This window comes from Mesocricetus auratus, unplaced genomic scaffold (genome assembly GCF_017639785.1).
Source record: "Mesocricetus auratus isolate SY011 unplaced genomic scaffold, BCM_Maur_2.0 Super-Scaffold_100027, whole genome shotgun sequence".
NCBI lineage: Eukaryota > Metazoa > Chordata > Mammalia > Rodentia > Cricetidae > Mesocricetus > Mesocricetus auratus.
The window spans coordinates 21,923,325-21,939,813 of NW_024429208.1; the positions used below are offsets into that span (position 1 = coordinate 21,923,325).

The window sequence follows — 16,489 nt, forward strand, 5'->3', positions numbered from 1 at the left end:
GATAGGAGGACGACTCTGGAAGAAGAGGAGGAACAAGATAAAACAAGGAAATGAGGATGTTAGGGGCTAGATACCCAGACACACAGCTAGCCATGGAGTAAGATACACAGAAGAAAAGGAAAAAGCCCAGAGGCAAAAGATCGATGGGCTAATTAAGGTAAGAAAAACTGGCGAGAAACAAGTTAAGGTCCAATGTTCATAAGTAATAACAGGTCTCTCCATGTGTGATTTGTTTGGGAGCTGGGTATCAGGCCCCCAAAAGAGTCAAACAAACAAAAACCACCACCAACACCACATTTTTAGAAATCAACCAAGGTTCAGTGAGAGCTCTGGTTTAAGGCTGCTAAGCCTGATGACCTGAGTTCAATCCTCAGGCCTCATGGTAGAAGGAGACAACTGGCTCTTGAGCTGACCTCTGACCTCTATGCATAATGCTAACTACAATGAATGTAATCTTGTTAAATCAAAGTTTTAGTATTTATGTTATTGTCTTTATTAGTGATCACAAACTTATGACCTATTTTTAAGACTCTCTGAATGGGTTACTGGGCACCCCAAGAGTTGTCCTGCCGCCATGTGCACACCTGTGGCAGGCGCACATAGACTTCCAACACACACACACACACACACATACACACAAGCTTTTTGGATTTATGTATATGAGTGTTTTGCACACAATTATGTGCTTATCATGCACAGGCCTGGTGTTCTTAAAAGTCCCAAGAGGATGGGCATCAGATCCTTTGGAACTGGAGTCACAGAGTGCTGTGAGCCCACAGAGGGCTGGGAATTGATTCCCGGTCTTCTGCAAGAACATGTGAACTTTTTGTTTGAGCAAGGGTTTCTCTCTGTAACAGCCTTGGCTATCTTGAAACTCACTTTGTAAGCCAGGCTGTCCTTGAACTCAGAGATCTGCCTGCCTCTGCCTCCCAAGTACTGGAATTAAAGATTCATGCAACCACCACCCCCCAACCCCCCCACACCCCCCACCACCCCCCACCACCCCCCACCACCACCATCACCAGCAAGAACAAGTTTAACAGCTAAGCTATTTCTCCAGTCCGCCCTCGAATCCCAGTCCCCACCCTCTCCACCCCTGCCATACCTCTGTTTTTTTAAATCAAATTCATTGATAGTAGTCGAAACTACACCAGCTCAGTAATACATCCCCATGCTGGTGTATGTTATTAGATCATGAACCTATTGCTGAATGTAACTTAGCAAACATACTGGAAAATGTCACTCTGGCACAGAAAACAAGGAGAAGAGCCTGCTGCTGCATTTTGAGAAACTACAGTTACTTGAGAAAACAGGATACAGGAAAGAGACTGTTGCCTACCAGGGGTGAGGGAGCTATCAAGAATGGGGACACCCTGGACAGATGTCAGCTTCACACAGCCTATCTTGACTGAAGCCTTCTTACTGGCTTCTTAGCAGTTTCCACCCAGTTCTTGGTTGACAGTGCCCTCTTCTGGAATAACTCATGTTGATTCTGACGCCCTCCTTCCTACAGCCCAATTCAAAACGCAGGGCTGGAGAGAAAACTCCATGATTAAAAACGTGTACAACTCATGCAGATGACTGTAGTTTCATTTCCAGGGATCTGATGGCCTCTTCTGGCCTCCCCAGGCATTGACATACATATACCTATACACATCTAGACACATAATTAAAAATACATTCCTTTTTTTAACTCACAAAACTATTACTAAAGAAATGATGGAGCCAGGCATGGTGGCACACATCTTTAATTCCAGCAGAGAAAGAAGGCAAGAGGCAGGTGGATAGAAGGTTTAAGGCAAACTTCAGCTACATAGTGAGTTCAAGGCCAGCCTGGACAAACTGAGACCCTGTCTCAAAAAGCCAAAGCAACAGCAGCCATCTCAACTAAGCTGTGAGCACCTCTGCCCCTCATTTCTACACTGATGCTTTGTTGCATTTGCTAATCGAGTTTCTTGCATTATTGTCCTTACTTGGCTAACAACAGTTTCTAAACATAAGTGACTAAGGTTATATAGCTTCTTGTCTCTCATTCTCTTTTCTCTTTAGCACTCTTAACAGTCTCTGTCCCCACTGTCTCCATCAATTTATAACTGTCCCATCATTTCCATACTGTAACCTGAAATGTTTTGTCAGAAAAGTTTCACATTCACCTCCAAAGTGCTAGATGTAGTCTGATCGCTCTTTGCCATCTCCTTCCTAATTATGGGCTAAAGAAATTAACAATTTTGGAAATGACTAGAGAGGCAAGTTTAGAAATAGTATCTTGTTTTTATATCTTAAAAGTTACACAGTTGAATAAGCTAAGGCCAAAGGCAAGGGGATTTTTATAGAACCTTTGATAAGAGACTAGCCAGAAAAGAGCACAGCACTTATATTTTCAGGGTGTATAAATAACTCTTTTAGGATATTTGGAAAATAGGATCAGAAAGATAGTTCTATTGGTAAAGGTGTCTACCATTGAGCCTGGAAATCTGAGTTTGATCTACAGGACACACATTGTAGAAAGAGAACTACACACAAAAGAAAATGGAAAAAAAACCCAAAAACCAAAACCCCTAGAGCCAGGCATTGTGGCAATGCTTTTCTTTAATCCTAGCACTGGGGAGTCAGAAGCAGGCAGATCTTTATGAGTTTGAAGCTAGCTTGGTCCACATAGCAGGTTCCAGATCCTCTAGGGCTCCTTGATAAAACTCTTACCTAAAACAAATGAATTAAATAAAAATATATAAGCTATAAAGATGTTCTGATAGTTATATTTGGAACTAGGAAACATGGTCCATGCCTGTAGTTCCAGGCATGAGGGAGGCTGGAGCAAGATAATCACTTGGGTCTATGAATTGATTATATTTTGAATCGACTTCCATAATGGTTTATATTGCTAGTCAACTTGGCAGATCTAGAATCACTTAGAGGAAATCCTCTGGGCATGTCTGTGAGGGCATTTATTGGTTAATTGAAGTAAGCAGACCCACCAGTTAAGTGATTGCTGTCTTCTTTCTATGTATTGCTGATGAATGTGACTAGCTGCCTCATATGCCTCTTGCCACAACCTCCCTGCCATGATGACTGTACTCTTAAACTATGAGCAAAATAAACCTTCCTTCCATCCCTTCTCAGGTATTTTGTCTCAGTAATGAGAAAAGTACCATTTTCATTCTCCACTGGTTCCAAATCTTAACTAGCATACATAAAACTATTGAGGCATTTTTAAAAAATAATTTATTGCCGGGCAGTGGTGGCACACGTCTTTAATCCCAGCACTCGGGAGGCAGAGGCAGGCTGATCTCTGTGAGTTCGAGGCTGGGCTGGACTGACAGCCTCCAAAACAATACAGAGAAACCCTGTCTCGTAAAACCAAAAAAAAATTATTTTTATGTGCATTAGTGTTTTGCCTGAATGCACATCTGTGTGGGGAGGTGGAATCCCCTGGAACTGGAGTTACTGTTGTGAGCTGCCATGTGGAATTGAACCACGGTCCTCTGGATGAGCAACAGTGCTATTAATCATTGAGCCATCACTCCAATTCCTTTATTGAACTTTAAAATTATAGTTCCTGTTCCCATGTTTCCTAATGAATTACGGTAAGCTGGCCTGAATCCTTCACTCCTTGGGCAAGTTACTCATGTCTAAGTTTATGCTCCTTTTCCACCTAGCTAGAGAGAGATCAGAGGATTGGTCCAGGCAGTTTAGGACTTAGGAAGCACTTGTCACAGAAGGGAGCAGGGGCTCTTCATCTCAGATTAAGCACAAACAACACCCAAGCATCTGTTTTCACAGAGAGAACCCTTACTATGCAGGGAAGAAAAGTTAGTGGGAGTCTTCTGACTGGGGCAGAAAAACAGCAGCAAATGACCTTGCAGGTGTAATTTTTGTTATAAAGACTTATTATGGGCACCAGATTTCATTATAGATGGTTGTGAGCCACCATGTGGTTTTGGGGAATTGAACTCAGGAGCTCTGGAAGAGCAGCTAATGTTCTTAACCTCTGAGCCACCTCTCCAGCCCCACAGGTTTAATTTTTAAGAGGAAGAAAAGGGGAGGTCTGTGTTAGAATGGGCTAGGATGTGGCAGTAAAGGAGATAGGGGACTAGGGAGAAGGGAAAGGGGACAAGGGTAAGGGGCAAGGGTATTTGTCCTAAAAGGACTGCTTTTGGATGGAGAGGAGATAGTCATGGCCCATAAGCAAGTGGTGGTTTATAAAGGTAAAGGGGGAAACCCCCACGCTAAGATGAGGTGTTTAATTTTAATTGGGCTTGTTAATTAGCCAAAGGGGGCTTTTGATTGCTGGATTTCAATACTTTGATGGCTGGACCCTGGTAGTCAGCTTCAGGAGGAGGAAGTGGCCAAATAAGGGAACAGACCTTGTTGGCAGCTTTAGGAGTGTAATCTAACAGTTTTCAGCAAGGCAGAGGGAATGGGGGAAATGGGTAAGGCTGGCCAGAGCCACACGCTGGAGCCGGGGCTAGTGTCCCTTCCGAAGGTCATTATGGAAGAAGCCATTTGAGGAAGGCCCAGAGAATTTAAGTCTTTTCCTTTTCAGGCTTGCCATGGGAAGTTTTGGCCTGAGAAGAAATACCAAAAAACAGGATCCCAAGGCGCCAAAAATCTTACTTCATCTGTGTGACCTTCAACTACAAGATAGCAGCTTCTGTCCCTTTGTCCCTATTTCGGGCAGCATTCTTCAGCATGTCACCTATGCTTCCATGCACACCGTATGGTAGAGGTGCAGTGACTAGCACGATAGACCTGGGTGTCGCTGTGAAGCAACAGGATGGATTTAGAAAAGCTATTTAGATTTTGATTCTTAACAGTTTAGATGAGGAGACCCAAATCTATTCATCCAACCTTCGGAAAAAAGCGGTTTTCTTTCTTTTTTTTCTACCATCAATCCTTGAACACACCTGGTTTGACTCCATAAAACTACCTTCAGATAAACAGTCGTTGACTTTAGGCCAACACTATTATACAGCAGTTGGGAAGCTATCACAAACATGTGAACATGGTGATAGCGGTTGTTCTCGTGTAACTCCCAAAGTCAGGGCACGTAGCCATTTTTAGTTTTGCTAAGACCTGTGCTTGGTGCTCATTATACAAGGCAGAGGCACTAGTGGTTTGCAAGAATGCACCCCCGCCTACATCTGTTTTGTGTCTTATCGTCCCCCACCCCACCCAGTGAAATGAGGATATCATCAAGTGATAAAACAGGGTTAAGGGACGGGATTGTTCAAGTCGTAGCAGGCTTGCCTGGCCTGTTAGGCCCCGGGGACTGAACCCAGACTTTTGCGAACAGACACAGACCAAGATGTCACTGCAGTTGATGTCTTTTTTATACGTTTGTAACTCAGGCCGTTGATTCTGATCAGTACAAATAGGCAATCTGTCAGGCCCATTGGGTTTGCTTTCCTTATCATAGGTTCCTCTGGGTTCTTCTATTCGCTCTGTTTCATAGGAGCAATGGCCTTCCAACTCTGAGAAACTCCTAGCTGAGGCCGGTGTGCCCATGTTGGTTTCCGAGCAAGTATCCATTCCTGCCCGAGCTACTAACTGACTCTGGACAAATTCCTTTCTCGGGTGGGTTTTTTATCTTCCGAGGAGCGTGAGAACTAACAGGGAGCCATGACTTATGGACTGCTTAAGGGACGAGCGGACGTGCTGCCGCCGGCCGTCCTCCGTAGACCCACCCGACCCGGCCGACCCCAGGGAGCCTCAACGGCAATGCCCGTTCACCCGCCCGGCGGGGAGCCGTTACACGCTAACGCTCCTCCCACTGCGGGGGGCGGGGCGAAGGGCTGCAGTTTCCGGCGGCGAATGGCTGGGCGGCGCGTGGCGCTCGGGCCGGCTCCAGCGCGCGCTGGCCCACGAGCTCGTGCTTGGCGCGTCAGCCCTTCTTCCCGACCGCCCGAGAGGGGGCCGCGCGAGCCCTGCAGGGCATGCTGGGAAGGGAGGTGCTCCAGGCCGGGGTGAGGGGGGAGACTGGGGGTGACTTGGAATCCTGCGTGCGGCGCCGGGGCGCAGGAGTCCCTCCCGGAGATTGGTCCGCGCTCCGGAGAAGCCTGTCATTCAGAGCATGGGCGGGCCCATCGGGACCTCTCCGTCTTTTCATTGGCTGACGGAGGTTGCGGCTTTCTGGAAAGAGTTTCCATTCCCGAGAGTCCCGGCTGCTTTGCTCCCGCCGTGCGGTGCGTGGCCCGGAAGTGACGCACAGCCCTGGCCGGCGGCCGCCCAGCCCCCGCTTCCTTTCACGCTGTCGGTGTCCGTAGGTGGTCGTGGCCGCCTTACCCTTCGGGAGGTGGCGGCGGCCAGTAATGCCCGGAAAACTCCTCTGGGGGGACATCATGGAGCTCGAGGCGCCCTTGGAAGAGTCCGAGAGCCAGAAGAAGGAGAGGCAAAAGGTGCGCTGCGGCTGGGCCGCGCCTCCCTCGGGCTGCGCTGGCCTGGGCGGGGAGGGGAGCGGTCCCTGAAGGGGACGACCTGTCAGTACCGGGCGCGAGCTTCCGAGGGAAGGCTGCCCCTCGCCTTGCTCGGCCCTCTGAGGTCCCGGGGACCATCCCCATCGCCACTCTCCCGGACCTGGAGGAGAACGGACCTAGGCTTGAGCCCGGCATCCGTGGCACTTCAGCCGGACGTCGGCCTTGGCGCTTGGATCCCTCCCAAGAGATGGGCAGACTCGAGCTCCCATCGCCGCGGAATCTGCTCATTTTCCCTTTCTTCGGCGGCGAGGCCCTTCATTTGGTATTCCTGGGCCTTCGAAGAACATAATTAAGAAAGATGATGGCTTTGCCTATGTGTTGCTTCTCTGTCTCGGTGTCGTGTCTGCGGCAGTCTTGGGGAAGGATATCCTAGGGTTACAATCCTCCATGATTGGGTAATAGAGGCTTAAGGAATAGTGCCTCAGCCAGGGTTACCAGGGTTTGGCTGTGATGGAGTTCGTGGGGGTTGTATTATGAATAGCCCTTACTGTCAGTATTTTCAATCCACAGGTATTTATTGAGCCTAATTTGTGCCAGACTCTTTGCTGAGTACCAAGGAGCTTAAGCTAATTAAATATGCAAAATGGTCCCTGCCCACCAGGAGCCAGTTGAGGAATTTTTAGAGACTATACCCCCACCTCCGTCCGAAAAAAAGAAAAGGAAGAAAAAAACAAAAATCAAAAAACCCGAAACAATAGCGGATCTTAAGGTGCTAAGAAAAATGCACAGGTAAAATTTTTAATGGAGACATTTGACCTGGAAGAAAAAAAAAGAGCTGAGGAGGATAACAGTGACTGTGGGAAAGATGAAATTTGATAAAATATGTATTCATTAGCGTGCTAACGATGAGGGAATACCCCCAGAACTTACCACCAGGGTAAAGTTTACATTACAGCCAACCAGTCTTGCTTTCTTCCCATCTTTTATGCCACCTTCCTAATGGGCATTGAATTGGCAAGCCTGACAAATGCCCAGCAGTTAGCTATTTTCCCAACACCTATTTTTATGTTTTTGTAGAATATACTAAATTTGGAACTTACATTTTGTCACTTCTAGTTTTCAGTGCTGGGTTTAAGCTAGACCGCATCCACTGCCCACGTTTTTACCATTTTTAAGTGTGTAACTTGGTGTCGTTAAGTGTAAGAGACTCGTTCTGTTGTCATGACCACCATCCATATCGTGAACCTTGTCATCTTCCCAAGCGGAAGCTTTTTGCCCTTTAAATATTAACTCCCAATTTTACTGCTGTAGGCATCTAGGGTAGATGATACATGTAATCTCCAAGCATTTATTTTAATTGTAGTTTCTCTTGAAAAGCTCATTTTTCCTTTCACACCTAAATCCTTTATCTGACGATGTCTAGGTAATGTTTTTTTCCCAACCAGTATACAACAGTCTCATTCCCCTTCAAGGTCTTGTCCCACTGTTATCTTTGTAATTGGTGTTTTTATGTTCTACCTTGTAAAGTTAGTTTTTCTTTATATATTGTGAATGCCTCCCAAAGATTCTTGAGGAAAGTGATGCTATCTTTGTGTATCCTTACAGTTCACTATGTTCTTATATGTTGGTAGCTTGCACATTGTAAATTCTCCAGAAATATACCTGTTGATTGCCCCTCATGAAGGAGAACAAGAGATTTGGAAATGGACTGGAATATGAACTAGCAGAAATAGAACATTAGGCCAGGCCTGGTGCAATGAAGATGATTCTACTGTGGGTATATTGAGATAGGGAATTTGTGTTCTTAGAAAATGAATGAAGGTAGAAAAGAGTATGGAAGTATGTGTTAAAGGCAAAGACTTAGGCTTCTGCTGAGGCTGAGGAAGAGGAAACATGGAGTAAGGTTGAGAGCGAATGAAATTAGACATAGAGCAATGGAAACAGGAGAGAGTGTCCGGCCCTATAGCTCTAGTATAGACTAGTGGAGTTTTCAGCACTTTAGGATGTTGCAGGGATTGACTTAGAGGTGTCACATTGGCTTGCTCCATCTTCTCCCCAAAGGGCAAGGTCCTGTATAGGGCTGAGTGTACAAATCTTGCTTTCTGTAGGACTGACTTCTTTAGGGAGCTGTGGACTAGTGCAGTTAATTAAAGATCCAATGGTGTAGCACTTTTTTTTTTTAGGCATTTTCACATATTACTCAGTTTTCTCAACTGTTTTATGGATGAGAAATTTTTATGTTAAAGCTCTTTAAAAAATTGTATCAGAATGGTGAAAGTTTGTTGCTTGTAGTTTTTAGTATAATGAAGTGCTGCTGCCTAATATTTTCTGAAGCAAGTTATTTATTTTATTTATTTGACCAAGTGACTGAAGGAATAAATTTCCAAATCATTTTTTTGTGTCTGTAAATATTGAAAACATACAAATAAAAAACAAAAGAACCTTCCCTCCAGCTTGGTATTTTAAAGAAATCTAAAAATCTTTTTTATTTTTAATGTGTATGGGTGTTTTGTCTGTGTGTATGTCTGTGTATCAGGTGCATGCCTGTCCTGTGAGGCCACTAGAGGCTATCACATCCCCTGGAGCTGCCCTGTGGGTGTTGGGAACTGAACCTGAGTACTTTGGAGGAGCAGCCAGTGCTCTTAACCACTGAGCCATCTCTCCAGTCTTAGTTTTGCATTTTAAAATTGAAGTTACAGAATTGTGCCTTGGTGTTTGGCTTTTTTTGTCGTTGCTCTGTTAGCCTAAACACAGTCTTAATTGTCAAGGTTATAGTCCTTCTATGGAGGTGTAACAATTGGTTTTGTATAAATGACATAGTTTTGTTTCTCTTTAATCAGAGTTCAAGGAGAACTATGTCTACTAGTAAGTACATGCCTGTTCTTGGGAATGTGGAGGCAAGAAGGTCGATCAAGTGTTAAAGGCCACCTGAGCTACTTGAGACTCTGTCTCAAAACAGAACAAACAATTCAGGGAGGAAGAATGATGTGAAAAGAACATTAGACTTTCAGGTCAGACAGGGCTACATTCCATTCTGTCCACTTCTACCAGCAGAATATCATTTAGAACCTTTGGCAAGTATTTGACCTCTTAAATTCTGTATCTATAAAGTAGCAAAGATAATACAGGTTCACCATCCCTTATCCAAAATCATTGGAGCTAGATGTGTTTTGAAATAACTAGAAATCGTTAGAAGGGTTGGGGACCTGCATCCTTAATATTAAATATGGATAGTCATAGTAGATGGGATAAAGAAAAGACTATATAAGTAGCTTCACATTAGTTGTAGTCAAATTTTGCCATCAAATGAATTCAGATCAGATAAGGTTTTGTCTCCATATAAGTTACAAAAACACTTTCGGTTTTCAGAGCTTTATGGATTTCGGAATTTCGGATAAGGGATTATGGACCTGTACTTCCCTGATAGGGTTGTTATGAAGATTTAAACAAGATAAGCCGAAAACATTACACAATGATGGGTAGGTACTCAATAAATTTTTTTCCCTTTTGGAGATGTTAGAAGTTTTTATTTGTATTTTCATGTATAATGTTGAGACTTCGTTCTTTTTCTGAGGTGGAACTATTTAATTTTCCTAAAAATCTTAGGATGGGATTAGAAATGTTCTTAGAGACTGAGTCTTGAAAAGGCAAGAGATGGCATGACAAGTTGAAGCAGGTAAGATGCAGACTTCGAATTACTAACCAGTCTGGATTTCTTGCAGGTAGTGTTGAGTGTAATTGTAGGTTGAGCTTAGCCAGTTGGGGAGTCATTCTTGAGCTTGAGAGTCCTAAAAGGAGAGCTTGTCACTCTTTCTTTCTTTGTCTACAGAGTGATAGAAGGAAGTCAAGGCACCATTATGAATCAGATGAGAAAACAGAAACAAGAGAAAATGGTGTTACAGATGACCTGGATGCTCCCAAGCCCAAAAAAGCTAAAACAAGAGAGAAGCTAAATGGAGACACTGAAGGAGGACTTAGTAGACTTTCCGATGAATTCTCCCCATCTCATAAGTCCAGAAGAAAAGACGTACCAAATGGAGATGTTGATACCTATGAAAGAAGGTCAAAGCGAGTGTCATCCTTAGAAAATTCTACTCATAAATCAAGTGATAAAGTGGAGGAGGTATACATAATATTTACTACGTTGCTTATGATGTTGTCTTTGAAATGTAGGCCAGCTTGATCTTTTAGGTTCATTAGAATTGATTCTATACTGTTTCCTGCTTAGTTTCTATTGTTTTATTTGAACCAGAGAACTAGTGTAGCTGAAACCTGACTCTTTTCCTCTTGGGCCCTTTTTTCTTTCGTTCTATTGTCTTTTTCAGCATTTGTTTGTTTGTTTTTGGTATGTGGAAGTTAAGTCACTTTTCCTTCTGCTACATGGGTCTCAAGGATTAAACTCAGGTTGTTAAGCTTGGCAGCAGGTGCCCTTAACCACTGAGCTAACTTGTTGCTACCCACTTCCTTTATTGAGTAAGAGTTTCTCTGGATATTAAATGTGGGGAAGTATAGTAGACATGCTGTAGTTGTCTTTGTTTATTTGAGATGGGGTCTCATGTACTAGTCCAGGCTAGTCTCAAACTTCCTATGTAGAAGTGCTGATATTACAGGTGCATACCACCACGTAGAGTTTTTGGTTTTGGAAATAAGGTCTCACTCAGTAGCCCTGGCTGGCCTGGAATTCATGAGGGAGTCATCTGCCTGCCTCCTATGTTGTGAGATTAAAGGTGTGTGCCATCGTGCCCAGCTGTGCTGACCTTATATCTGCCCTACCTCTTAGGATAGTTACTTTCTTTTTTAGATTTTTATTTATTATGTATACAGCACTTCATATATGCCTGCAGGCCAGAAAAGAGCACCAGAACTCATTACAGATGGTTGTGAGCCACCATGTGGTTGCTGGGAATTGAACTCAGGACCTCTGGAAGAGCAGCAGCTAGTGCTCTTAACCTCTGAGCCATCTCTCCAGCCCAGTTACTTTCTTTTTTAAAAGAGTCCCCCCCCCCTTATGTATGTATGAGTGGGATTTTTTTGCATGAATATAAATGCGCTATGTACATGTCCTATGCCTACTGAAGGCAGAAGAGGGTGTCAGACCTCCTGAAACTGGAGTTACAGATGGTTGTGAACTGTCACATAGGTGCTGGGAACCCAACCTGTGCCTCCTGAGTACAGGTATTAAAGGCAAGCACCACCGTGCCTGGCCTGGCCTCTGTTAGATACGAACTTTAAATATGATAATAGCTAATAATTTAAGCCCTCACCATTATTCTGTACTAGGTATCAAACATTGGTGCACTGAGATTAATTTATGTGAAACCCTTGGAGGGCTGTGGGAAGGCGTGAATCTTTGTATTGTTCCATATTTTTTTTCTACTTGTAAATTTGTTGTTTGTCAAGAAACACATATGTTGGGGGCTGGAGAGATGGCTCAGAGGTTAAGAGCACTGACTGCTCTTCCAGAGGTCTTGAGTTCAATTCCCAGCAACCACATGGTGGCTGACAACCATCTACAATTCAATCTGGTGTATATGTAATAAATAAATAAATCGTTAAAAAAAAAAAAGAAACACATATGTTAATTGAGTTCAGTAAGGGCTGTTAGAATGTATAGATTATTCCTGGCTTTGTTGAAGTTTGCCTAATGCAAAGTTAACTGTTGATTATTTGAGTGCGTTCGTTACATGGCTGTGGCATTCAGGGAAGCCAGAAGAGGGTGTTGAATCCCTTGGATGTTGGTGAGCCACCTCATGTGAGATCTGGGAACTAAACTCAGGTCCTCTGCAAGAAAAAAAATTGTTGTTAAATGTCAAAATGTATTTCAAGCCCTGGTTATTTTGTTTCTATCAAATTAGATTTCAGGAATTCTGCTTTTAGGAATTAGCCAGCATGTCTAATAATGGGCAGTTGGTAAGTAAAATATGCTGTCTATGCAGTAGAACACAGCTATTCCTGATAGGCAGTGGTAGCACACGCCTTTAATCCCAGTTCTTGGGAGGCAGAAGCAGATGGATCTCTGTGAGTTCGAGGCCAGCCTGGTCTGCAGAGTTAGTTCCAGTACAGCCAAGGCTACAAAGAAAAACCTGACTCTAAAAGCAAACAAACACAAACATAAAACTAAGTCCAAATTATACATATATGTGTATATATATTTATGTAAAGACACTAATAGTGTATGATGCATCAATATTAGAAATAGCTTTTCCTAGCCGGGCGTTGGTGGCGCACGCCTTTAATCCCAGCACTCGAGAGGCAGAGGCAGGCGGATCTCTGTGAGTTCGAGGCCAGCCTGGTCTACAGAGCGAGTTCCAGGACAGCCTCCAAAGCTCCAAAGCCACAGAGAAACCCTGTCTCGAAAAACCAAAAAAAAAAAAAAAAAAAAAGCTTTTCCTGGTTCTGCAATCATCTGAACAATAAGGGGCCAGAGATATGACTTCATAGTTAAGAGTTCATGCTGTTATCCTAGAGGACACAGTTTCAATTTGACGCCCTCATTGGGCAGCTCACAACTGTCCAGTACTTTAGCTCTCTAACCCCAGGGGACCTCCTTTCTGATCTCCTTGGGCACCTGCACACATATGGCATACACACAGACACATAAATTTAAAAGAAGCATAGTTTTTTAAAAGGACACTAAAGGATGAAAAAATATGTTTGAAAATATTTTATGGGATTGGGCATGGTAGTTTATGTCTTTAATTCTAACACTTGTATGTTTGAGGCTAGCCCAGGCTACATGTGTCCTATCTGGAAAGCCTTCCCTTTCTTTCTCAAAATGAGTAAAACTCAATATATAAACTATTATTTAGAATTTTGGTTTCATTTTTGACAGACTCTAACACGTGAACAAAAGGAAGGAGCCTTCTCCAATTTCTCCATTTCTGAGGAGACTATAAAGCTTCTGAAAGGTACTGTGATTTTCATGTCACTGAATATCTGCTTCTGATTTTATAAAACTCTGGTTCTTTTCCTGACTAAAAGGAGAATTTAAAAGATAAATAGTCCCCCCTCTTTTTAATTGCAGTTATTTCTACATCATTCTTTTCTTTATTCTGACTTGTTTTAACTGTGTTATATGTGTTTGTCACATCAGACCATTTTATTCTAATTCCTGTTTGGGGTAGGAATAACTGTAACCATTACTAGGTAGCGTGTCTTTAGGCAGTCATGGAGTGAATAAGGATTGTCATTTTCAAATGAACTGATTTTTCTTTCCTAATGCTAGTCACAAATTTTAATGAAATCTCATTTTACAGGTCGAGGGGTAACATATCTCTTTCCTATTCAAGTTAAAACCTTTGGTCCTGTATATGAAGGAAAAGATTTAATTGCTCAAGCCCGGACAGGAACAGGAAAGACATTCTCTTTTGCCATACCCTTGATTGAAAGGCTCCAAAGAAATCAAGAAACAGTTAAAAAAAGCCGCTCACCAAAGGTAACGGTTATTAAGGGAGTAAAAGCTCTTAACATAATGAAAAGGGACAGAGGAAAAACAGTCTTTCGGTTTTGTTTTTTTTTTTTTTTTTGTCTTTTGGGTTTTTTTGAGAGCTTTGTGCATGCTAAGCTCATGCTCTCCCACCGAATTGTACCCTAAACCCTGAAAGAATTATACTAGTCTCAAGGTCAGGTATACACCCTCTCATTAGAGTCATTACCCCTTTTTTATAAAAAATTTTGATTCTTAAAGTAAAAATTCATTGTTTTTCATATAGGCAAATTTCAAGCAAAACTAAATTACATTAGTTAATGAATACAAATGTACTATCTCTGGATGTATAGATAACTTCCATAATTTTGTGTTATAAAATCAATTTACCTTATAGAGTATTTTTATTTAGTGACTTTTCTCTTCATTCATGACCTTTGCTTACAAATAATGAATTTTCCAATGAGGTATTCACTTGGTGATTCAATAATTATTCAGTGTTATTTCACAGGTTGACTTTTGTGAATATTATACCAGTGATATTGCTATTATTCGGTACTAGAGATATGTCTTAATTTTAAATAGTAAAATCAGTTAACAAGGGAACTAGTAAAATTCTAGTTTAAAATTTGACATTTTTAGAACCCTGTGTGCTCTTTAAGGTTTGTATCAGTGAAGAAGAAAACTCATCATAATTATTTGAACAGGTATGTTTGTTCTTTTAAATACTTCTAATGTTAAACTATAAAAGCAAATTCACATGTATATGAATTGAATAACATCATAATGGCTTAGGATCAACTATCATGGCCATATTGGCTGTGTTGGTTTTACAGGATAAATTGTTTTTCTTTGTTGAAATTAGGTAAAGTTGCAAGCAATGCAGATAGGAAACAGTTGTACTGTACCTTAGTCTGTTAGAAACTATTCCTGAGATCACACTACTACCAGTTCTTGCTGTGGGACTTTGGGCAAGACTTACATCTTCACTGTGACTCAAGTTCCATTTCTGTAAAATTGGGATATGAATGCCACCTCATCTGTTTTTCATGAGAAAAACTTCACTAATCACAATCGTTGATTCATACAAAGCCATACAAAGCACAAGCACTGAGTGTATGGACCATCTTTTTTTTTTTTTTTTTTGGTTTTTCGAGACGGTTTCTCTGTGGCTTTGGAGGCTGTCCTGGAACTAGCTCTTGTAGACCAGGCTGGTCTCGAACTCACAGAGATCCGACTGCCTCTGCCTCTCAAGTGCTGGGATTAAAGGCATGCACCACCAACGCCCGGCATGGACCATCTTTACTGTGACAAATACATTTGGAATTTCATTCTGTACCTGCTTCTAAAGTGCAGCAAATACAGTGACTCACCTGACATAAACTTGCATTCATTGACCTTACATTTGAATAGATGATCTAGACATTTGGCAGATAGTGCACACTGTCTGTTTATATATACTTTAGGGGAGTAATATAAATTTGAAGAAGGAATAGAGAGGGATGAAGAAATCAAAAAGGCTTGGGAACCTCATTAGGAAAGTCTCTTAAGCCGGGCAGTGGTGGCTATGCCTTTCATCCCATCACATGGGAGGCAGAGGCAGGCAGATCTCTTTGCGTTTCAGGTCAGCCTGGTCTACAGGCTCCAAAGCAAAGCAACAGAGAAAAGTTGTCTCAAAAAAAAAAAAAAAGGTCTTTTTTTGTTGTTCTGAGATAGGGTCTCATGTAGCCCAGGCTGGCCCTGAGGTCACTATATAGTTGAGGACAATCCTTTTGCTTCTCAAATGCTAGGATTTTAAGGGTTCTTTACCACACCCACTTATATGCGAAGCTAAGGCTTGGACGATAGGCTTTATGCACGCTAAGCATACCCTTTACCAACTGAATTATTCCCAATCCAAGAAAATAACTTTTGAAATCTGATAAAATATGTTGTAGTAAATGTAAACTGTTCTTATTATTAGTATTTGTATTCTCTGCTCTTATACCCCAGAGCTGGGGATTAAACCCAGTTTATGCATGCTAGATGATTATTTTGCCACTAACAGTATGCTTAGCTCTGTCTTTAAGAGCTTGTGAAGGTAATGTTGATATTCTTACTCTAAATGCATCTTTACAGAAATGTCCTTTCACATTGTGTTTATATCAGTCTTTAGAAAAGGTATCTCTCTGTTTTTTAAACTTCTTGCTCAGGTACTTGTTTTGGCTCCAACAAGGGAACTGGCAAATCAAGTAGCCAAAGATTTCAAAGATATAACTAGAAAACTCAATGTGGCGTGTTTTTATGGTGGAACATCATATCAAAGCCAAAGTGAGTAAATACATACAATAGTCAAAAGTTGTATTGATTTTAAATCTAAAGAAATCATGTAAAAAAGCATATATTTGATTTTTAACATATTCATTGTGTTTTTCTCCTTACAGTTAATCACATTCGGAATGGTATTGACATCCTTGTTGGGACCCCAGGGCGTATCAAAGACCATCTGCAAAGTGGCCGTTTGGATCTTTCGAAGCTGCGCCATGTTGTGCTTGATGAAGTAGATCAAATGTTAGATTTAGGTTTCGCTGAACAAGTTGAAGATATTATTCATGAATCCTACAAAACTGGTGTGTCCTAGTTGAAATAAGTATACTAACAGCTGTTCTTT

The 16,489-nt window shown here is 42.1% G+C and overlaps 1 protein-coding gene across 1 annotated transcript in view; it reads left to right on the forward strand.

Moving 5' to 3' along the window:
* The first annotated feature begins 6,194 nt into the window (after positions 1-6,194).
* Positions 6,195-16,489, forward strand: part of Ddx50 (DExD-box helicase 50) — a 31,543-nt gene continuing 21,248 nt past the window's right edge. The window contains exons 1-6 of the mRNA XM_040732190.1: positions 6,195-6,395; positions 10,243-10,536; positions 13,246-13,321; positions 13,670-13,848; positions 16,032-16,149; positions 16,263-16,448. Coding sequence (XP_040588124.1) covers positions 6,309-6,395; positions 10,243-10,536; positions 13,246-13,321; positions 13,670-13,848; positions 16,032-16,149; positions 16,263-16,448 — 940 coding nt within the window. The 5' untranslated portion in view covers positions 6,195-6,308. The remainder of the gene's footprint in view (positions 6,396-10,242; positions 10,537-13,245; positions 13,322-13,669; positions 13,849-16,031; positions 16,150-16,262; positions 16,449-16,489) is intronic.